This window comes from Phymastichus coffea, unplaced genomic scaffold (genome assembly GCF_024137745.1).
Source record: "Phymastichus coffea isolate CEN01 unplaced genomic scaffold, Cenicafe_Pcof_1.1 PCOF00026, whole genome shotgun sequence".
Taxonomy (NCBI): domain Eukaryota; kingdom Metazoa; phylum Arthropoda; class Insecta; order Hymenoptera; family Eulophidae; genus Phymastichus; species Phymastichus coffea.
Window position 1 is genome coordinate 164,409 of NW_026706837.1, and position 23,873 is coordinate 188,281.

Sequence of the window (23,873 nt, forward strand, 5' to 3'; positions counted from 1 at the left end):
AACTAATGACCGAACTATACGCGCTAAGTCTTACAACATCAAACACAAGAGCAAAACGATTATTCTAAAAGAAAATGAATCCAAAAAAAAGAACCTTTAATTAACGCAAAACCCGATCGAATCAACGGCGCACCAGGACGCCACACGCACGTATCCGCCTCATAAAGAATACCATACCTTCTTTCGGAAACTAATCTCTCCTCTCCAAATACTTAAGACGGAGGGCTCTTAATTCCTCCGCCACTGGGGTAAGGGAGCCAGCACCACTGAGCCGTTGACCGCTCGCGACAGCTGCAACCGGCGGGCTCGCCTCCGATGTTTCCATCGGGGCAACTTCCGCCGGGAGCGAGCTCGACCCGTTGGGCGACCGAGACTCAACGTCGCTCGTCTGCTGCCGAGCGCTTTTTCGGGCCAGCCTTTCGCGGTACGCCTTTCCCGAACGATGGCGTTTCTTCCTAGCCACTCCCGAGGTGGCCGTCGCGACTGTCGATGGAACCGAAACTTGGGGCTCCGGTTCTCGAGGAGCCTGCTGTGGCGCAGGCCTGTCTTGTAGGACAGACACCACACTCGCCAGCGGCTCACTCGAGACCGAGGTTGGGGCGTCCCGAATCGCTCGCAACTGCGCTTGCTCCCGTGAATACGCTTGGCTACAACGCGGACAGTTGTCGACAATTGTGTCCAAACGGCCACAATTCCGACAAAAGTCGCGTCTGAGTGGCGGCCTCGTACAGTCAGTCCTGCGGTGGGAGCCCGTCCGACAGTTGAAACACCGGTACGGTGGGAGATCTAGCTGATCATCCCACGGCACCGAAGTCAACCCGCAGAGGAAGACTCCCCTCGCAAGCCTGACCTCAGGGTTCGAGGCGCCTACTCTAGCCGGCGTATTCATCGGCAACGACCTTTCCGCGCGTGCACCCTCGCGCCTTACTGGTGGGCACGCTTCTGATGATGTCGAGGCGCGCTCAACAGTCGGCACGGGGAGGACCGGCAGCGGTGACAGAGGAGACGGCGAGGGCACCGACGGCCCGTCCGCCTCCATAGCGCCGACACCACTCCCGCAGGGCCCAAGCCTTCGAGCCACATTGTGACTCGCCGCTCGACTCGCCGAAGCCCCGGTACGTTGGTCGGGGTCAATTGACGCAACGTCCGCGACCAGGCGAGTCGAAGACGGCGGCATTGGGTCCCGCGAGTGCAGCGGCGACTCTATGTTGCACGAGGACAGGTTGAGCCGACCTTGATTTCGCCTCCGTCCCGCGTTCACGCGCTCCTCGTGTTCGCGCCTTCTCTCGTCGGCCGAATAACCCGCCGGTGCGAAGCCACCCGGGCCACCAGTTCTTACGAACTGGTAGGCCGGGTCGAGCCTCTGAAGCTCGAGAGGCTTCCACGGCAGTGGTTCGTGTACGTGCTTCTGAGGCGCCACCTTAGGCGCATCAGCGGCCCGCGCACTCTTTTCGGCCGAACTACCGTCCTCGTCAAGCATCTCGAGTACCCCGTTCGTGCCCGTGGAAAGTGCCAACGGAGATGGCAACGGCGTACGGCCAACTCGTCTTCGCGAGTTCGCGCGCGTCTTCGCGGCTCTCCCTATTACCGGTCTAACGGCGCAACTGGCCGCGGGGAGTCGGTCCCGCGACGAATCACTCCGGGAGTCCTCTCCAGCCGGTGGCTGGAACAAACCTGCCGAGGCGGACATCACGCGAGATTTCTCCGCGGCTTCGCGTATCGCGAGAGTTGTGAGTCGGAAGGAAGCGCACTTCCTCACTGCCTCCGACCAGGTCTGCACCGGCTTAGCTAAACGGAGTACCGTTTGCGGAGCCTTGCCTTTCCTAGCGAGGTCTACCTGGCTACCCACTTCGGCCGGGACCGGTCCCGCCGGCAACGGGGGAGGAATCGGCACGTCGCGGCCCGAACCGGCACTGCCAAGCTGGACAGTCGAGGCACTTGGAGGCAGTGGTTGAGCCTCGGCTTGAGAGGCCGCCTGCTCTTCCTGAGAAGGAAGAGCGGCAGGTTTCTCAACCTGGCTCGAATCCACCTGCTCCAGCGCCATCGACTGTTCGGCGCGAAGCGCGGCGCTCAACTCGATCGCGGCAACGGATTGCGCAGAGCGATCAGGCTCGACGGGTGCGGCTGCTCCTGACTCCATCGGCGTACCTTCCGTAGTACTAATAATATAAAACCTACAAACAAAATAAAACAGCACATACGTTAAACAATTAAAATAAACAGATATACAGTCTACTCACAACCTTTAACGCTACGAGGTGGTATGTATCGCTTCAGTTCCGATACATGTACTCTCGTGCTACGGTGTTTGCTATCTGTTTGCAACTCATAAATCTCGGGTGAAACTACGCTAATAATCTTAAACGGACCGTCATACTTCGGATCTAATTTCGCGTTCTTACCCGCGGCAGCGTTAGAAAGCGTATGGACTTTCCGCCAGACTAGATCGCCTACTTGGAAAAGTACTTGCTTTCTACCTTTATCATATTGACGCTTCTGCCTTTCTTGAGCTTCTTCAATATGTTTCGCCACTAGGTCTCGAAGCGTATTCAATCGCGTTAACCGATCCGTCCACGCTTGCGTATCAATCTTCGTGATGGGCAACTTCTTTTCCAACTCTCTTCTAAGACTTTTAACCGGCCGAGGATCTCTACCAAAGTTTAAGAACGCCGGTGATACCTTAGTCGACGACTGCGTCGCGGTATTTAAAGCGTGCCTAAACTCGTGCAAATAACGGTCCCAGCTTCTGTGGTCTTTATCAACAAACATAGCAATCATAGTTTTCAGCGTCTTATTGACGCGTTCAACCGGATCGCTCTGCTGATGATATGCGGGGCACAACACATGCTCGATGCCATGCTCTCGCAATATACCTTGGAAGATCACGCTCTTGTATGCTTTCGCATTGTCGCTTATCAAATACTCTGGCGTTTCCCATCTAAATAGAATTAGTTCTTCCAAGGCAGCGGCGAGAGCAGGCCCGTCTGCCGACCTAAGCGGTTTCAGCTCTATCCACTTGGTGAACAGATCTTGAAACACGACCATATACCGAAACCTGTTTTTGCTACGCGGTAGCTCGACTACGTCCGTGGCTACTACGGCCCAGGGGCGTTCTACTGCACGCTTTCCCATCAGACCGAGCGGCGCCTGTTGTACAGTTTTGTACTCCTGGCACTTTTTACATTCGGCAATAAAGGTACTAACGTCGTACCAAACGCCCGGCCAGTAGTACTCACGTGCTAACCTATCGTAAGTCTTTTCCCGGCCTAAATGTCCAGAGGAGGGCTCGCAATGAGCATCGCGCAACACGCGTTCTCTATGCTCAACCGGCACTACCATGCGCCAACACTCTTCTCTGTTAGTGATCGGATCGAGCAAGTGATTCTGCATGAATTTATAGAGCGTGCTACCCTCTACCCTCCAAGTTCTATACTTTTTCGGTCTAGATAACACGTCTTGTATTCGTTGCAGATACCATTTATCGCTCGTGTCCTCAAACGCGCATACCTCATATTCGCCTTCGAATTCTCTAGATAGCGCGTCTGGCACATGGTGTAATGCCCCTTTCCTATGTACTATCTCACAATCGTGCTGCTGAAACTCGAGTACCCACCTCTCTAACCGACCTGTAAGTTCTCTCTTATTCAAAATTTTCGTAAGCGCGCTGTGATCAGTAACTACTATAAAGTGTGACCTCTCTATGTACGGTCTAAATTTCTTTACCGCGAATAGAACGGCTAAAAACTCTATCTCACTAACCGTGTAGTTACGCTCATGAGTGTTAAGTATTCGGCTGGCATAGCATATCGGATGCTCGCCATCGTCGAATATTTGAACTAAACACGCGCCTACCGCAAAAGATGAACCGTCGCAGTGCAAGTAAAAAGGGCGCGCGAAGTCCGGGCGCGCAAGGACAGGCGCCTCAGTCAACGCGCGCTTCAACCTTTCGAATGCGACTTGCTGAGCTTCACCCCAGTCCCACGGTTGATCTTTACGAATTAATTTTGTTAGGGGAACTTTAATATCACTTTCGTGTTCAATAAACCTAGCGTACCAGCCTACCATCTCGAGAAAGCGACGCAACTGAGCTACGTTGCTCGGAGCCGGATAGTCTACAATCGGTTGCACCTTATTGTCGTCCGGACGCAAACCCTCATTGTCTAAGCGATAGCCCAAATACGTCACTTCTGTACAGAAGAAATCCGACTTCTCGAGATTAATTTCTAGACCTCCGCTACCTAACCTCTTTAATACCTTTTCTAGCCAAAAGACATGACTTTCAAAGTCCGCGCTAACCACTAGTAAATCGTCAAGGTACCAGAAAACGTGCGGTTCGTATTCAGGCCCGAAAAGTGCGTCCATGACTCTCATGAACGTTGCCGGCGCGTTTACCAAACCGAACGGCATCCTTTCAAACTCCCAGAGACCTAATCCCGGTACTGCAAAAGCTGTATACTGCTTGCTCGGTTCCGAGAGCGGAATCTGCCAGAATGCTGACTTTAAGTCAATTTTCGAAAGATGGACCGCGCCGCGCAACCTATCTAAGATTGAGTCCATGCTTGGCATTGGATACGCGTCAATCTTTGTCACTTTATTAACCGGCCTAAAATCTAGACAAAATCTATAACCGCCGTCTTGCTTACGTACGACTACCGGCGCGCTACACCATTGACTGTTCGACGGCCTGATTATCTTTGCCTTCCACAGGCGCATCGTTTCCTCCTGCAGGAAAGCCAAGATTTTCGGCGACATTCGCGTTTTAATCGGGCGCGCGTCACCGACATCGATAATATGTTCGATAACGTTGGTGACTGCCGGTGAATCGCCAGACTCGGGGACGATCCGGCGGACGAGCGCCATGATCGTCTCGCGCTGAGTCTCTTCGTACCGATTCAAACCTGCGCATTCCACAAACACGTCAACTGCTTCACTACCTTCGTCGGCAAATTGACACCAATCGCTCTGATCACCTGACCGCCAGGCACGATTCCCGAAATCAATGTTAATTTGCCAGTTCTTACAGAAATCCGCGCCTAATATCAGGTCGTGTTTTAAAGTTAACACGGCCGTCACGGTCAGCCAGGCGATTCTACCACCTATCTCAACACACAGTCTGAGATCGCCCAATGTTCACGCCTTTTCGCCTGAAATACCTTGCACGAATATAGTTGGCGGCCTCAAACGTTCCTCGTATCTTTGTGCGAGTCTCGGTCCTACAACTGACACCTGAGCACCTGAGTCCAGCAGCGCGTTTTAGACTTCATTGCCTATCTTCACCTTCAAGAAAAACCTATTTTCTGTCACGGCTACTAACGCTTGATCCGACTCTTCCGTCCTTAGTAAAGGTACTGAGCTATCCTCAGTCTCTCCCCTCACCGAAACGGACGGTGCGTCTGTACAGACAACCGGACGCTTGCCCAAAGCTACGGAGTTGGCGGGTTCGTCAAATATGTGCGCATTATCTATGCGCGAATTTGTTGAACCGGCCGTGTCGTCAGATGTGGAAGAGTCCACGTTCAGCTGAGTTTTGTTCTTTCCGACCGCATCCCACGCATCGTATTTAAACAAAGTTCCGCTTGTCGCCTCGTCCCGTTGTTCATGACCGGCCCTAGCACTAACACGTTGAATCGAGGCTTTTCCGCCGCGGGAAATGCTCGATTTTTGGTTCTCTGGCTTTAGGGGCCCGTCCAACGCCGAGGAAATAGACTCTCCATTAACTACGAGATCTAGTTTCTCCAGCTTCTCGTCAGCTACATCGTGAACGACCTCACTACCCGGCCTACAAACGACTTGCTTTCTTTCGTTTGCATCCGACTCTAACTTCTCACCTACATCTAAAATTACCGGTCTACAGACGACTTGCTTTCTTTCGTCTGTATCCGATTCTATTTCTAACCTTACATTAATGATGCGATCGGAATTCCTTATTTCCGACGCAACAACCGAGTTACTCTTCTTTCTTAGCAACTCGCCTATCCAAACCGCCCGTTCGATTTGCTTTAAGCAGGAGTTGCTGAGCGGTCGGCGGCTCCTGCACCCGAGTTTCCCTGTCTTACTTGACTACAAGTCGGACAATTTCGGAAGACAAATCCAACGGTCCCGCAAACCTGACACTCTGGCTTGGCCTCCGTCGGTCTCAGTGGGCAATTATTTGCATAATGCCCTGGTTGTCTGCACTTGTAGCAGACAATCGGCTGCGTATTTTGCGCGGCCGGACACTGAGACCTCTGATGGCCGACCAGACCACACGCGAAACACGCGCCTGCAAAAGGACGTGGTCCTCTCGCGGCACCTGTTTGAGCGCCATTAGCTTGTCCACGCTGTTGTGGAATCAAACTCGGCGCGGAGAACATCGGCACCTGGGCGGTCGGCGGCTGCGCTGCAACGTTCTGCTGAGCTGCAATATTCGGTTGCGCAGCCTGCTGCGAAGAGCGGTTCGTCGTCTGCGGCTTCGCGCCTTGGGCATTAGCCGCGGCAACTTCGCTCTTCGGCTCTTTGCCCTTGGCCTTTGCCTTTTTTCTGCTAGCGCGTGTTTCTTTAGCCGGTTCTACTGTTAAAACCTCATCTAATTCGCTCGCGACCTGTTCTACTGCCCCGATCGCTTTCTTTCCAGCCGGCTTCTTAGGCTCGGAATAAGCGGACTCCGGCACGAGCGTAACGTCCGCGCTCGGTGGACGCTGCCACCTTTTCCAGCCCGCCATACGGTTTTCTAGAGCTAATCCTGCCTCTTTAAATTGACTTAAATTTTTAAAGCTTTTTGTCTCTAGAAAGCGCTTGTACTGGGGGTGTAGCCCTTCCACGATTATAGATACCTGCCTTTTATCGGATACCGGAGGATCGAAGCATCTTAAAATTGATTGGAAAGCAGCTACATAATCCGAAATACGTTCGCGCTCTCCTTGCGACCTCTGTCTCAGCTCTCGGTACAGCTGTTCGCGAGTAAGCCGGCGACAAAAGTTAAGAACTAAGAAACTTGCCCACTGTTTACGGTTAAGTTCGTACCATGAACGCGCCTTGCCCCGGAAGGTAGTGCCAATAGCATTTAGCATTTCTTCGTCCGAAATACCGTAATAACGCTGGCAGTCTTCTAACCCTGATAAATAACTCATCGCGTTCATGTCATCGCCCGAGAAACGAAGCGACCATGCTGTCAACGCACTAACGCCATCGGCCGGCACGCCATTTATATACTTAACGCGTTTCGGGCTTTTTTCTCTAGTTTTAGTTTTAATCGGCCTATCGCTATGCTGCGATACGCTTTCCTTGCGGTCCCCGATCTCTGACTCGGAGGAGCTCGAGAGGTCAACCGTGCTGCCATGGTCCGGCAAAATTTTTGTTTTCGCCTTGACCGGCCTGCTCTTTGACACTCTCGTGGAAGCTCTAGACTCCGAGCCCGAGCCTACTTTGTCTAAACCTGATGCGCGCGCGTATTCACTACAGGGTGCGCGTACAGCCCTTTCCCATTCACGAACCCAGGTCTCTATGTCAGGTTGCGGGGGCGATCTATAGATAGTTTCGAGAGAGCTGTTTGGGAATAATATCTGATTCATCGGCCTTTCTCCACGCGGAGGAACGCCTGGGTGAATCTGATAGACGGGGCCGGCGGCCGCTGGCACGTTCAGCGCCGCGCGGCCGGCCGACGGATCGGCCTGCAACGGCCGTTGAGCCTGTTGCAAGGCCTGATCCACTCCTCCTTGCACAGCTTCTCTCTCTACCCTATATAATGCCTTAGTACCGTCAGTGATACCTTGCTGCACCTCCCGCCGGTAAATCTATCGTGGGACTGCTGTTATCGCGTCCCAAACCTGACTAAAAGTACCGTTGCTGCGTCTTTCTAACTCGGGCGCAGTCGCAGCGCGTACGCCTACCTCTGGTGTTATCGCACTAGCGGTAGCGGTGGCGGGTAAAATTTCCTCCTCTGGGATGGGAGTGATAACCCTTTCGCCCGGCGGCCGAATTGGCTCAGGCAGAACGGCAACGCGGTCGGGTGATCGTGTCGCCTGTCCTGGTGATCGCCATTCTACCGCCTTTGGCGGCGCAACCTTAGCCGATTCGACCGTCCTATTCTCGCTCTCGTCGCTAATAATTACCCTATGCATTGACTCGTCGCGCGTTACATCAGGCACGCGACCCGACGCAAAATCGCCCGGCTGTAAAGGTGACCCAAGCTCTGGCATCTCCGACGCGATCGTGAAGCGCAAGTACCTTTCCCTAAGTTCGTCCATGTCGCCGTGCACCGCTAAACCACGGTAACGCATTAACTCAAGTAGGGCAACCGGCTCCGTCGAGTCGATACGGCGCTTGACTTCCTTGACGCGGGCATCGCGGAGATTTCTACGCATGGTTACGCGATCCTTACATGCAAGCGGCATGGTGCGATCGAATCGTTAACTTAAAAAAAATTCAAATGAAAAAAAAAAAAAAAAAAATACTTAAAAAAAAACTATTTTCAAATTCAACGACGCGCGCGAGTTGCCAACAGACAGCTAACACATTAAAAGAAAAATATAAACGGAAAAACTACACTATGTAACCAACCAAAAAAAGAAATAAATAATAAACGAACACAAAAAAACTATGTTCCTTTAGTGTGCTAGGCCGGCAAGTTATCGCCTTGCCTAGAACGAGAAAGGAATGCAGCGTTCGAACGTAAACACACTCGGACGCTCAAATTCTCGGAAGCGAACAGGTGTTGCCGCGAGCGACCTTTGCGCGTCACGACCTGATACACTGATGCTTCAAATTTCTACGTTTTCTCTCAAACAAAGGCGCGTTGTTTTTAACACGCTTTGCCCTTGCTAACAAAACGCGACAAAATCACTTCCACAAACCATACTACCGAATTAACCGAAAAAAAAGAAAATGTAATTACTAATGCTACTTATTAACTATTCGCGCACACACATACAAACACTGTTCTCAATTCTGCTTTGCCCATCCCCACAAAGAATGCCATGTAATAGAGTCGGCTTGCAAATCCTATCGCTATTACCAATTATTTAAAAGGGGGAGGGCAAGGGAGGCGGTGTATCGCTCCAAGCAAAGCAGGAAGGAGAATAGCGGGTAAAATAACTTCACACACAATTCGCTAACACACGTTTATTATAAACGCACTACCACGAGTGCCGTCGAGAACACAAATCACTTATTACTATTAACACGCGAACTTATTCTAAACGAGATGACCGGCACGTTAGCGCCATGTCATCTCGTTAACCGGCTCAAACAATTACTTAAATTACACAATGCCGAAAACTACGCCGGCTCGGAAAAGCCTGGCGTAGCAACGCGAACCGTGAGAATCGCCGAGGAAAGGAAGAGATACAAAGAGAGAGAGGAATCGGTGACCTGACCAAATTGGTGGACGTCGCTGTTGCTGGCAGCCTTGAAGGCGTCCCACCGGCGGCTAGGCTGGAAAATCCCTCGCTGCTGCGTGGCCGGCGACCTGGCAGAAAAGGCTGTCGGGTTCTGCCTTGATGACGGCTTCTTGCAGAGCAACTGCTGCGTCGCTGGCAGAGGAAGTCCCGTCCGGCCGATCTGCTGAGGAATGCTGACTTCTTCCGGACAAAGGGCAGGCAGCGATGGTCACCAGCTCTCGTACGACTAATTGCTGTCACGCGCGTCGCGTCACTCTCTGTCGCGAGTGCATGAGAGCCGGCTTCTCACGCTTTCTCCCACCACTCGCCTAATCGGCGGCACGCGGCAATGCCGGTCGCGACAAGTGCCGCGCGCCAAGCCCAATACTCAAACTATTGCTTTTCTCTCTCTCTCTCTCTCTCTCTCTCTCTCTCTCTCTCTCTCTCTCTCTCTCTCTCTCTCTCTCTCTCTCTCTCTCTCTCTCTCTCTCTCTCTCTCTCTCTCTCTCTCTCTCTCTCTCTCTCGCACTCTCAATACTCGAGCGCGTCGTCGCGTCCACGGCTTCTCCTTCCACTCTCGTGCGTTGCTGAAAAATAAAAGGGCAGGCATCAGGCACGTGATAACAACGTGCGCTTGATGCCGGCCGTGCGCCTTTGCCTAGGAAGGAGAGGGAGGCAAGCACACGGTGCAGGCCATGACGGGCCTACACCGTCACAAGTTCTAACAATTAAGAGAGAGAGAGAGGGGGCGCGCGATCTTTTGAATAAGCAGTTACGCCTCAGCTGTGAACGCGAATTTACCGCCAATTTGTGTCGCACTTTGTTTTCACCGAATAATTAGTTTTCTGGGACAATTTCGTGCGTGAGTGCAACGGTATTCCCGAGGTAAAAAGCAGAAGCAGTGCAGAAGAAGTATCGTAGCTAATTGGAGGCAGTACAAGGCAGCGCAGCTGATTTCGAGGGGCAGCGGCAGTTGATAATTTTGCATCAACAATTACGGCTAATCACCGTAATTGCACCGCATGGTAGGTGCACCTTCCGTCATTATATGCGATACAAAATACGTCCGGTATTTTGTCTAATCGTGTTAGGGTTATTTTTTGTATTCGCGTCGAGCGTTAGTTCCCGGTAGAATTCGAATCTTCTCTCTCTCTCTTTCTCACCGAATATAACTAATTGTAAAATCCTATTCGCGGCCTTACAAAGACTGTAGTGATTTTTATCAATTAAAGTCTATTAAATTTATTCGCTGTTTTCGTCATTTAATTTTCCTAGTAGCTTAAGTAATTGAAAAAGGCTTAGATTTTAACCGATTACATCTAAGGGAATAAGAAGATTAGGAGTAAAGTAGCTCATACTTAAAACTTATCGAGTGTCACAAGACACGTGACTTAAGGTGAGTTCAACTCCGTTTGATAGAAGACAACTAGGATAAATCATCTGACCTTAAGGCGAATACACGTACTATCATACGTGTTTAACGGAGCAGCGGTTTGCTCTGCATCGTGGGAGTTTGTTCTTAAATAAATTTCCCATTTTTCAGATAACCTCCCCCGTTACATATTATTATTATTATTATATTTTAAACAATCAGAACTGGACTCCAATTCCCACGTCCCTAATTTGATAAACTTTTCAGTGAATTTCTTTATAGTATTTTTAAGTTTATCAATAGGTTCTTACAGTGTTGACAAATAATTCTCTAAATAATAAAAAATAACCGTCAGTTTATTATTGATTTTGATATCGTAATAACTATTCATTATGAACGCTGAATTATATATGAGAAAAGGAAAAAAATTATGTATTGTAACGGGGTTCTTGCTACCCCGTTAAGGGTGATGCTAAGTAGCTACTCGACTTGCGGGTAACTCGTTATGGGGTCACGCGAGACTCAGCCCAGTGGCTCACATATGCCCCTCGAAGGCACCCTTGCCTTCGGCCCGCGGAGAGCGTCGTAGGTCAGGTAGCAGCGGGCGATGCGAGCCAGCGCGCGCGTAACACGGGAGAGGGAAGTGCCGAGAGGAAAGACGCAGCGGTTAGCAGAAAGAGTGTTTATTAAATCGAAGATAACAAGGGAGGCATACAAGTAGCATTCGCAGTGAGAGAGGCAAGTGAGAAGCAAGCGAGAGAGAGAGTCTTATGATCGAGCGGGCACTTACATGACAGGTTCGCAGTAGCCTCGGATTTACTCCTGACACGCGCAGGTGTTCAGCCACGAGGCAGCTCTCTCAGGCTGATTGACAATTATCTGCACGCACGCACGCACTCTACACCCTCGGTCCTTATCGGCGAAAAATACTAGCTGCGTAGCACAAGGCACTTATTCGTCGCGGTGATAGCCGGGCTTGCTTTCGTCGCGAAGGCGGGGAGCAGATTGTCACTCGCACGCAGAAGGGGTCCCCCTCTCTCGCGCTGGCTATTCGGCAGCGGCGCGTCTCAGCCAATTAGGCAAACGTGCGCGACACTCAAGCGTCCACGCACTCACGCGTACACGCGGATCTCTCTCTCTCTACTCGGTGCTCTCTTACTTACCTCGTGCCGCATCCACAGCTGCGGCAAGACAAAATTACATAAATAGAATACATAGGTTGTTAATAAATTATGATTGGCTTAAGGGGAGAGAGAGACATAACGAGACTCGGCTCGTTATAGTATAAAAAATAAACCGACGGTTTTTTTAACTTGCTTTCTACATTTTCTCAACTATTCAAGTATAAAATCGGTAACATTACGAGCTCAGAATTTTGCTATAAATTGACGAGATAATTTTTTTGAAAAATAGTTTCAAATAGCATTTTTTAAACCCTTTCAGGATCTTTCTCCAGAACTATTCTATCTCTAATATTGAAAAAACTACAACCAATTGAACAAAAATGAAAAAGTACAAAAATTTCTGAAGTTTCTTTTTCGTTTTAATATTCGTAGAAAAATCCCTGAAAAAATTAAAGAAAACAGAAAGAAAGCTTTTGAAGAGAGCTTCAAAATGACTGTATCAGAATTTTTTTAGAATCAAAATTGAAGGAGCTACGTTTGCTCAAAGTCGGAGTAAAATATTAATTACCTCTTCAGAATAATTGGCCGGCATGGTATAATTTTTTTTATAATAGCATGTATCTGAAAGTGCATCTGAGACCTTATTGTTATAGTCAATTTTTTCTATTACTAAAGTCACGTTCCTTTATCTGTATGAATAAATATTATATTACCGCTTTCTTACAAGAACTTCATCGTTATGGATAATATTCCCCTCCCTACGATAAATATTCCGTCCCCCCTTCACCGATACAAAATATAGTATCAAATAGGTTTGATCTACCTTACAATATTTTTTATCACGTTCATAATTTTATTGTTAAAAGCCACCAATCTCCTCTTCGTAGAATATAGAAAAGTTAGTTAATAATAAAGAAAAAAGCGTAATGAACCACTACATTTTTTTTTTAATATATTAAATGTTTTTGCAAATTATTTTATCGAATAATAATGTATATATGAACGTTACCAAACATAATCAAATATGGACTTTCTCCATGCATATCCTTTTGATTTAAAGAACAATCAAATAACTTTATGTACCCGCCACCGCAGTCAATATTCTGTTCGTGTTTTACAGAAAATTGCAGTATCAAAGGTTTTTTGTCATTGCTGAAAGGTTTAAATTTTCGACTCAAAGCATAGAACTTTGCATCTTGCGATGTCTGTAAACCTGAAAGAAGATTATACTTTTACTATAGAATATAAACAGAGAAATTATTACTATAAAAATATAAAAATATACCTTTATCTTTTTCTGCGTCATTAAAAAACTTGCCATGACTCAGTATGAATTTGCCATGTTCCTGTCCAGGATTTTCTGAGTATATCCAATTGTTTTCCCAAGAATCTATCATAAGCATGAAGTGAATAGTTAAAATAGATATTTAATTAAAGTTAAAAGTGTAAAATTTCAAATAAAATAATAAAAAATTAATTATATTTTTTATAATTGAACATTTTGTTTATTTGTCAAAAACAGTTTCAAAAGATTTATATGTACATACCTACATAAATAAATACATACATACATACTTACATACATACATGTACACACACACACACTTACATACACACAGACCTACATACATATACACATACTTATACACACATACATATATGTATAATTGTTTTTGATTGATACAGGTTCTGACTGAAGATGCGAGACTTTTATAAATTATATTTGTTTAATAGTTTTATAAGATAATTTATAGTTATCGTAATGTTTTTTGTCGCTTTGTTTCTTATAATAGAATATGAATTCCTCTAATAGTAAGGTTACATTTTTCAATATACCATGAAAAATGTTTATAATAAAAATATAACTTAAAGATATTATTAACTTTTACTAGCATTATGGTATAATTACATAGAGTTAATTTTGTATGAGATCCATTATGTATAAGTTATAGTCTCCTTTTGCACATATGTAGATTCTTATATCTAACAGTATTATGTCTAAGAAGTTTATATCTCCTTGGATTTATAATGGAGAATATATATTTCTATAAAAATATTCATTAATAACGGCTCTTCATTACTTGATACCATAATCGCAATTTCTTTAGATGAAACAAAAGTTTAATTTCATTGCATAGTACTGATAATTTATCTGTATTGTAAAATATTTCTTAAAATTTTAGTTGTTAACAAGCTTTTGATCAAAATAATGTAATATTACGTATTTAATATTATCTATAAATATCATTACTTTATTTTGAATCTATCATTTATCATTTTGAACTACAACGTATGTATGTTTATTATCTCTTAATTTATATATTAGCAAAAAGACTTTGTTAAATAATAAAATATTTTTCCCTTACTTTTTCAGGGTGGATTGGGTAAGGCAAGGTAACCTGTATCCCTATAAACAATTTTGTGCTCTGATTCTCTCTGTTCTGGCATAAAGCCCGCTATATTTAAGACTTACTCGACGAAGCGAACTTATTGTGTGTACATTATGGATCCACAAGCCTTGTGGAAGCAAAATTACCACAAATACTCTAAAAACACGCAACAAGTGCTTAGAAGACCTGGACCGAGCTTCTAGCTACGCCGGAACATTCGCAAACCACACAAGGACGGGCTTAAATCAGTACCTGAGACACAAAGAAGCATGGTGCTGAAGCAACAGGCGATTGCTGAGGATCGATCTGTTCCCAAGTTTGGACAAGGCACGAAACTGGTCCTCAGCCCTCGATCTTGTTTAGAACCATTTAGGGAACAGGGCAACTTCCAGTAATCTGGAAACCTTACAACTAAGCTTGTAATCACAAGATTAAGGAAGAAGGTACTTACGCACCGGTAGTATTTAACTTGCCTAGAATGCTCCTTAACACATGGATCAATAGTCCCGAGACTAACCCAGAGATGGCACTCGTAGTAAACCAGTAACCACGTCTTTCTAGAGTACTAACCTTTGCTTGAAACCTGTCAAAATTTTAAGTCGATCGGACCAGAAACAGCTGAGTTATCGAGGTTGGAGTAAAGTCGTTTTATAGTTTGTTTAAAAAATGGAAAAAACCGAGTTTTGTGTTCTGATAAAATATTGTTTTTTAATGGGTAAAAACACCGTGCTAGCGAAACAATGGATTGAAAAATGTTGAAAAAACCCGGACTCTTGTCCATCAAAAGCAACGATTTGTCGGTGGTTTACCAAGTTTAAACGTGGTTGTACCGGCACAAATGACGCGGAACGCTCGGGTAGATCTGTGGAAGCCGTTACACCGGAAAATGTGAGTGAAGTGACAAAAATTATAATGAAAAATCGTAAAGTGAAGCTCCGTGACATTGCTGAGATGACACAGATATCATATGGAAGTGTATTTACTATCCTTCATGAAAAATTGAGCATGAAAAAGGTTTTTTCCAAGTGGGTGCCGCGATTGCTTTCGATGGAACAAAAACAGCAACGAGTCGATGATTCAGAAAGCTGTTTATCGCTATTTACTCGCAACAAAAAAGATTTCTTGCGTCGTTACGTGACCATGGACGAAACATGGATACATCACTACACTCCAGAGTCGAAGCGGCAGTCATCTGAGTGGCGCACAGCTGGCGAAAGCCGTCCGAAACGTTCGAAAACGCAGCAGTCAGCTGGCAAAGTCATGGCGTCAGTTTTTTGGGATACGCATGGCGTGATTTTCATTGACTACCTCGAAAAAGGTAAATCGATCAACAGTGATTATTATATTGACTTACTAGTGCGTTTAAAGAAGGAACTCGCAAAAAAACGACCGCACATGAAGAGAAAAATAGTAATTAAAGATACAAGGGCGATAAGCGACACTTAATGGCCCGGCGAGTTTGGGCCCGAGCGCCAGCGAGGGCGCCAAACGCCGGGCCTTTAAATGTCACTTAGCGGCCGATTATCGTTCACTATTTTATAGCCCCGAGGGACATAAATCCGCCATCCATGTGGGGTGCAGGGGTGCGGTGGGGCGCAGGAGGGGGGGCAGCCCCCCCCCCGAGTCAAAAATAAAATTAAAAGAAAAATCATGAAAAAACGTGGTTGCGGTTAGATCCATGAAAACACGCTCTCCTGGCGCCATCTATGTTCATGTTTATATAGATACATATACATGACTTATATCTTCACTCTTCCAAGCAGTAGTTTCAAGTTCTTCGCTCTTCAATTTTTGATAATATCAAATTTTTTTCTTTTTACTTGTACTGTGTAATTCAGAAATAGTAATATTTTAAAGTAGTTTTATGATTTCAATAAGATTTTTAAAAACTTGTAGATGTTTAATGAATATATAATATGAAATAGCATATATAAAGATATGAAATAGCATATATAAAGATTTGATATATCTATATAGTTTTTAGATAAAAGTTTTATGAAATAGCATATATAAAGATTTGATATATCTATATTGTTTTTAGATAAAAGTTTTATATTTTTGTATAAGTTTTGTAAGTTTTATAGTTTTATATCTTTGCATGTTAAAGGCATGTTTAATAAAAGTAAATTTTGAAAGATAAGCTTTATTTTCTAATATCACAAAATGAAAACTTTAATGCAAAAGGTTTTTGAGATTGTAAATTTATTATTTCAAATTATTTCAAACTAAACAATTTTTTTTTATTTGTTTAATAATTATAAATATTTCAATATTATTAAAAATTAGAATTATACTACACTGCTGTTATTTAAATTCAAAATTTGTTATTACCTTGAAATGAATGAATTTTGCTTGAAAAATTTTATTAGTCAATATAACATACATAAGCTGTTATAAACTAACCTAAAACTATCGATACGGTTGCGCGTTCGTGATTGAAAAAAAGATCGTCATTCTATCGGGCCGTAAAAGTAAGACCGTCAGTGTACCGGGCCCTTATGTTGTACTTATCGCCCGAAAAAGTGGGCCATAGGTGCGGATTTATGGCCCACAGGGCTATAAAAATCCTTTTTCACCAAGACAAAGCACCCTGCCACAAGTCGATGAAAACAATGGCAAAATTGAACGAATTGGGCTTTGATCTGCTTCCCCACCCCCCATACTCGCCAGATTTAGCCCTTAGTGACTACTGGCTCTTTGCTGATCTTAAAAAAATGCTCCAGGGAAAAAGATTTGGCTCAAATGAGGAGGTCATCGCTGAAACTGAAGCTTATTTTGAAGCGAAAAATAAATTTTTTATAAACATGGTTTTGAAAAATTGGAAAAGCGTTGGAACCATTGTATCACCCTAAAAGGTGATTATGTTGATAAATAAAAAAAAATTTTGCAAAAAAAATGTTGTTTTCATTGTTAGTCTCGGGACTTATTGATCCATGTGTTACTTGTGAGGAGCATCTGAGAAGAGAGATGCTAGTTGAAGTGTGTAACCTCCTTAGAAACGTAGTGGTTAAGAAAGTCAAGAGGGAGGTTTTCTATGCCGCTTGACAGACCTTTATCTTAAAAAGGGAATCATGGCATTTGTTTGCGAGGATAAATGATTAGCCACCTGGGACGAGAATGAAATCGAAAAACATGATTTGGAAGAACCGAACTTCAAAGTTCGTGCAGTCCATCTAAGGAAGATTCGAATCGTCAAAGTGATGACCGAATTACCTCACGGAGTGGAATTCATATCGGATTTCTTAAAACTGATTCGAAAGCAGAACGGCGGTATAGACAGCACAAAGAATTAAGTTTAAGGGATGGCACCACCACTAGAATTGAAATAAAGTATAAGGAAGGACAATTATAGTAACTTCAGCTTACCGCATGAGGAAGACATACCAACAAATGATATGAAGGAAATAATAGAGTACTGCAGGCAAAAAATCCTCGACTTGATAATCGGATGCCACACCAACGCTTATCTTACAGCATGGGGCAACACGGATAGAAAAAAAAGAGGAGCACTACTCTAATTCATTACAGATACGCATATGAAGATTGCTAACCATGGGAAAGAGTTGACCTTCGTAACGTCCAACGGAAAACAAATTCTTGATCTTATCATGGTCTGAATAAATATTAAGTGAAGAATAATGGAATGGAAAGTTGAAAAAGAACTATCCACATTAGATTATAAGACCATCACTTTCGGGATGGAAATATCAACCCCGAAAAGGGAATATAGGAGAAGGAACAAGAACACAAATTGAGAAGGATACAAGAAAGAGCTAAAAGAGAGACTTTCTTCAAAAGAGGCTACTGCAACAAAGTGGATCTAGATTATACAGTAGGTCACATCCAAAAACCCGTAATAAAATCGTATGAAAATAATTGCATAATAAAACAATGTGGAGAAGTAACGTGAAATGGTGGAATAAATACCTTGGAACAGTGAAAATGAAAACCTAGAAAGCTTTTAACAGGGCTAAGAAATCAAAAACCTCGAAAGGATGGAGGGTATATGAAGACATGCTTATAGACTTCAAGAATGAGATTAATAAAGCTAAAAAAAGCATGACAGAACTACTATTCAAGCATGAGTAGCTTAACAGAGTAACAGTAGCTAAAATAGCTAGTTTCTTAACCAAGAAAAATAGTTCTCGACTACGGAAACAAAGGACACGTTGAAACTTCTATAGAAAATAAACTTCCCTGACTTCGTCAAAGACGAAGAAATGCAACGGAATACACGAGGGAAACGAAGTGAAAGAAAGGCGATGACACCGACTACTAAACCGTGGTACAGGTAATGACCCTGGAAAAGATAAAATGGATAAAATACCTTTGAACCATATAAAACGTCGGGCTCAAATGACATCTTCCCGATGATATTACAAGAAGGATGTGAAAGCATCCTAGAACTGATACGGGGATATTCAGAAGGATTTATTGCCACAGGATATATGCTAAAATATTGGAAAAAAACACAAATTTTATTTATACCGAAAGTCGGAAGGAATGATTACTCGGCGGGAAAGAACTTTAGATCGATCAACTTGACTTCGTTTATGCTGAAAACGGTTAAAAGACTGGTGGATCTATATCTCAGGCAAGACATACTAGCCCGCTGGCTGCTCCATTGTAGTCAGCATACATACTCTCTGGAAAATTCCAGAAACCACCCTACACTAAGAATGTATTATATATAAACATGTATTATATAAATTATTGTAAATAATAGAAATTCGTAATAATAACAATAGGCTATAAAGCATGGAAACAACGCTTCGATATATCATGCAGTTTTTTCAGACACGGATACTCAATATTCGAAGTGCTCTGAAAATTTTTTATTTTGAGGTTTTTTACCATCTGTAATAGCTAAAAACAAGTGATCACAAAACGTAGTGCTCTTAAACGACATTAAATGAAAAAATCTTGCACCTCGAATTTGCTTCTAGATTCTCAGAATGTATTGTATCTTGACCACGAAAAAATAAAAATGAAAATTTTATTATTTAGAGAGATCCAAAGTTTTTGAAAAGACTGATTAAATTTTTATTGGAAATAATATTAAAAATGCAAACTGTTATAAAGACTAACAGCTCGAAGAAGTTTTTCAGCAGAATCTAGTGATAAGGTGATACTTTATTCATTTCCCAAGACTTTAATAAATCAAAATGTACAGATTCAGTAACTTGCTTGCTAAAAAGTCATAGACCATTATTTACGTATTCACAAAATTTTTTAACGTGAAGAAATTCTGCATGGATTTTTGAAGTAATACTGATTTCTAGACGTGTGTAACTTTTTCTAAAATCTGCTATATGTCTTAAAATTATTTTCAAAATTTAATCCAAAACATGCTGAAACAACATTTTTCAAGTCATGAAAAACTTTCACATATTTTGGGTTTGCTTAATTATTTTATTTATGCAAAAAACCAATATTTTCCAATCGCTTTTCACATGAATTATCTTTAAAGGCAAGACTACCACGCGTAATTTCACAAGAGCATAGTAAGTTTTTATCGATGATAGTTTCAATTTCATGTTTTTTCAGTATATGCATTAAAAGTGTATAGTATCAACATCAACGAGCATAAAATGGAGCTCTTGCAATGGTATTATCTGTAAGTATACTTTATGAATGCAGGTGAAAAATTTCTTTGCTGGCTTTTTAATAGCTTTTGAAGTGTGCCATTTCTTGTAGTTCTATAATATGATTGCATGAAATCTCGAAGGACCGCAAAGAGGAAGTTGATCTTTGCAAGCATAGCATTGAGTACATGGATGAAAGCTACAACATTATTCCAACTAACGTGTTAGTAATCTTATAATGGGTTGTTTTCAAAGCAATAAATTTATTTATAAATTTAATTTTTATTTTGCGAAGCAATCCAAATAGCCAAAGGCCAGCTCGCTCCGTACTTTATATTGCACTAGCATGTTAGCGCTAAGCATTTAGTAATAATTATTTTTATATTTTCTTTTCACGGAAGCGATGAGCATCAACGTATCAACCATGAATTAAAATTTTTGCAAGCTATTCTTCCAAATTTTATTGCCTTCAAACTAACAGTAACTGTTATAAACCTGCAGAAAATCATCAACAAAAGAATTCGCTTCATTACTGTACGCTACATATCTTCGTGAAGAAATCCCCGCTAAACTAATAACTAAAAATCAAAATTATTAATTTTTACGCAAGAAACAATATATCGATATCTCTAATTCTTAATAATTGTATATACGAAATATTGCATCCAAATCAAAATATTCATATACCCGTATTGCATAAGCCACGCCCACTTACGGATAGCAATAGGCTAGCTAGAAAGAGATAGCTCAATGAATAGATAAGGACAGTGCGTCACACTTACAGTGCCTAGATGAAATAATAGACAGAGTCAGGCCGATAGAGTAGAGGGATGAAGGAGAGAGATAGCATGCAGTGCCGAATTCAAATAAAATTGATACTGCTTGATTACGAATGTTTACGGTTAAGAGGGAATAGAAGGAGGAGGAAAAGCAGGAGTTTACCTACAGCTTTTGTAGAGTGTAGACACGTAATTCCACTCACAAAATGTTGTAATTGCTCTGCTTTGCAAATTTTCTCATTTTTCAATTAACATAGCTATGTGCATGTGTGCGATAACTCTATAGATTGCTTGTGTTCACCGTGTCTATAATTGCTGCTTAATTGTAATTTAGATTATAGCTTGATTGCTGTTATTTTATTGCCTATGCTTGAATTGGTACAAGTAATTGTTTTAGACGGTTCCGGCACTTTATGTGAGTATTACACAATTTGCTAATAACCAGCTTTGTTCCCTCATTTTTAATTATTGAACTCACTAATTTCGTAAAGGTACAACGTTCCGACAATTAATTCATTTATGTCAGATTCTCACTCATTTAATATTTAATTTAATAGGGCAATATGGAGTATGGTGTGGCGTAGCCCCAAATCGTAAAATTATCCTATTTGTTTAATTAAGTTTAAATAAGTTGTAAAGAGAACCAACACACTCAAACAGACACATACGCAAAACATAATTTTGATTTTGTATATTATGACATGTTACACCTACACATTCTTTGTTATTTAAGAAAACGACTCAAATTTCATTTGAATTATTGTGTGGGAATTTCTACAGTCACCTTGCCTAATTCCTGCCTCACCTTGAATTAAAATCCCTTTATATTCCGGACTATGTAGAGCAAGGTGTGTGTAATCAAAATAATCAAATCCGACAATATGCTATCGTGATAATCCGCGACCCAAAATAAAGTAGTTAGGTTTAGCTGAAATTTGGACCTCGACCACACCGATCTCAACTTGATTTGTCCTAGTCAAAATTATTAACTGTGAATTTATTTTCTTTCTGATTGGCACTCCTCCGATATTTCATTTGTTCTAAAATATAATAATTAGTAGTGTCTGGCGCCCATAATTTGGCAATTTATATCTAAGTCGGTGTTTCTACTTTACCTTAAATTTCTTGGATGACTTGGATAGATTTGCGCTAGTAGTCAATTTAACTATAACTATTTATGTCGTAGTAAGACCAAAGTAGCGTGGTCAATAATTGTCGGTAAATTACCACGTTACAACCTTCAAATCAATCGCAAACACAGTATCAATAAAAGAACTAATGTTTAATAATGTCAACAACTGTGTAAAGTTCTCAAAATTTTAACATATAATTCCTAAAACGAATCTTTTTTTCATACCAGAATTTTGAAATTTCATAACAGCAATTCCCTCTTCATACTTGGAGCACATTCTTATAACCACCTTACTCGATATCGATTGAACTGACAAATAAAATTTTATGAATTCGCTTCCCTATCAATACTATATTTTAAATAACCTTTTTCTATTTATCTTTTTATCTTAACGTACTCAATAACATAATGCATATTGATACAACAGACAATCGTTGCAGGAAAATTTGCAACTACCGTTCCTAACATTTATACATATGTTAGAACTTTACGTCCAAAAAAATTATCTAGATTGTGAGCTCTAAAGTGAAATTATTTTACTAATTTTGACTCAATGAATTTTCTATCTTTTGTTGCTACATGGCGAAAAAAGCCACTTTCATAACAATGCGGTGACTCAAATTGCAATTAGTTTTGATAATTAATACTGGAAGAGGTCATTTTCGAAATTACGACAGTTCCAAGCCATTAGAGTACAATTTTTCATCACACATATTTTTATTTCCTTCGTATTTTCATTGAATTTATATTTCAGCAGCGATGAAATGACTCAATCCTATGCTTTTAGATATCGATTGCGTGATACATTATTTTATAAATTTTTATTAAGAGATTGTAACGGAGAATTCCGGCCGTACCTGTCTGGGTTGCTCGCGACCGTCCGCACAAATTATTTATTCGGGGATTCGGGAAGCAAAAGACGTTCCCACGACTGAATAACGCGTCGAGCATAAACACGTTAAACGCACAGTTTCGAAGTCGGGATGAGGAGTGATACAGCGGCGAATAAACACAACAGCGGATTAATACACTAGTCGTTTAATTGTCAAAAATCAATTACAATACGGCGACCTCGGACTTATACACTACGAACGGCACAATAACAACGCGAACGCGAAGGTGAATCGGTGGCTGGTCAGCCTGCCGATTCCCTTGTAAAAACTAAATATTATAACAATATATGACCGACAAACACTTTCCGCCGATAGTCTACCAACGGGTAGCCAGCAGATCTGCCGTGCTACCAGCCATAAGTTGGCGCCCAAACATGCAAGAGAGAAAGAGACAAGAGAAAAACACGGCACCGACCTCGACCTCCAGCCTCTCCGACGGCTAGAGCGCGCACCGTGACGTCACTGGTGTGCTCCTCGCTGGCCGTCTCGTTGGTATTTTCTTTTGTCGTCGCTACCTTCCTCCTTCCCGTCCTCTCGTTCGCTCCACAATACTGCTGTTGTCTTCACCGCCTCCTCTGTTGTTCGGTACCGCAGCACGTCCAGACTGCTCGCGCGCGCACCCGCGCACCTCGCCGGTTACCCACACGCACCGGTGCCGGGTATACTTCGGGACACGGTTGGGCGCGACCCAGCCTTACGCTCCACTACTCGTCCGCGCACCGGGCGTGTCTCCGAAACGAATAGACGTCGACGAGGTCACGGGGCCAACTTCGGAAAAACCGTAACCTTCGGTTTTATCCGTGCGCGCGACTTCCTCTGTTTACCGCTTAGCAGAGACTCCTCGAAATTTCCGCGGCGATCCGCAATTCGAGCGCTCTCTCTCTCTCTCTTCTTCTGCGCCATCTGCATCGCTCCAGTCGTCAGCTTAGCCCGTGTTCAACACCTCGCAAACAAAAGGTCCAAGCGTGAGTGTGTGTACCAAACGCACACACTCTCAGCCTGGCGCGGCGCACGGATATTTACGAGAGCCAAACGGACGAGATCGGCCTAGCCGAGATTCTCCGTCACAAGATATTGAAATGCAATTTTGTGTCTTTCCTTTTACAATAATACTGAAGCAAATACTGCATCTTTTGTCATTTTTGTTTTGCTATGATTGATCTATAATAGTGAATATAATATGAATCAATTTTACAATATATTTTAAAATACTGATCACTGAAAATTAACAGGTAATATTAA

At 43.1% G+C, this 23,873-nt stretch overlaps 1 protein-coding gene across 1 annotated transcript in view; it reads right to left on the reverse strand.

The window, feature by feature from the left end:
• The window catches only part of LOC131675581 (calreticulin), a gene marked incomplete at its 3' end in the record, with an annotated part of 262,526 nt that overhangs the window by 160,483 nt on the left and 78,170 nt on the right, over positions 1–23,873 (reverse strand). Inside the window, exons 2-3 of the mRNA XM_058954615.1 lie at positions 13,138–13,242; positions 12,862–13,065 (exon numbers count right to left, since the gene is read on the reverse strand). Coding sequence (XP_058810598.1) covers positions 12,862–13,065; positions 13,138–13,242 — 309 coding nt within the window. The remainder of the gene's footprint in view (positions 1–12,861; positions 13,066–13,137; positions 13,243–23,873) is intronic.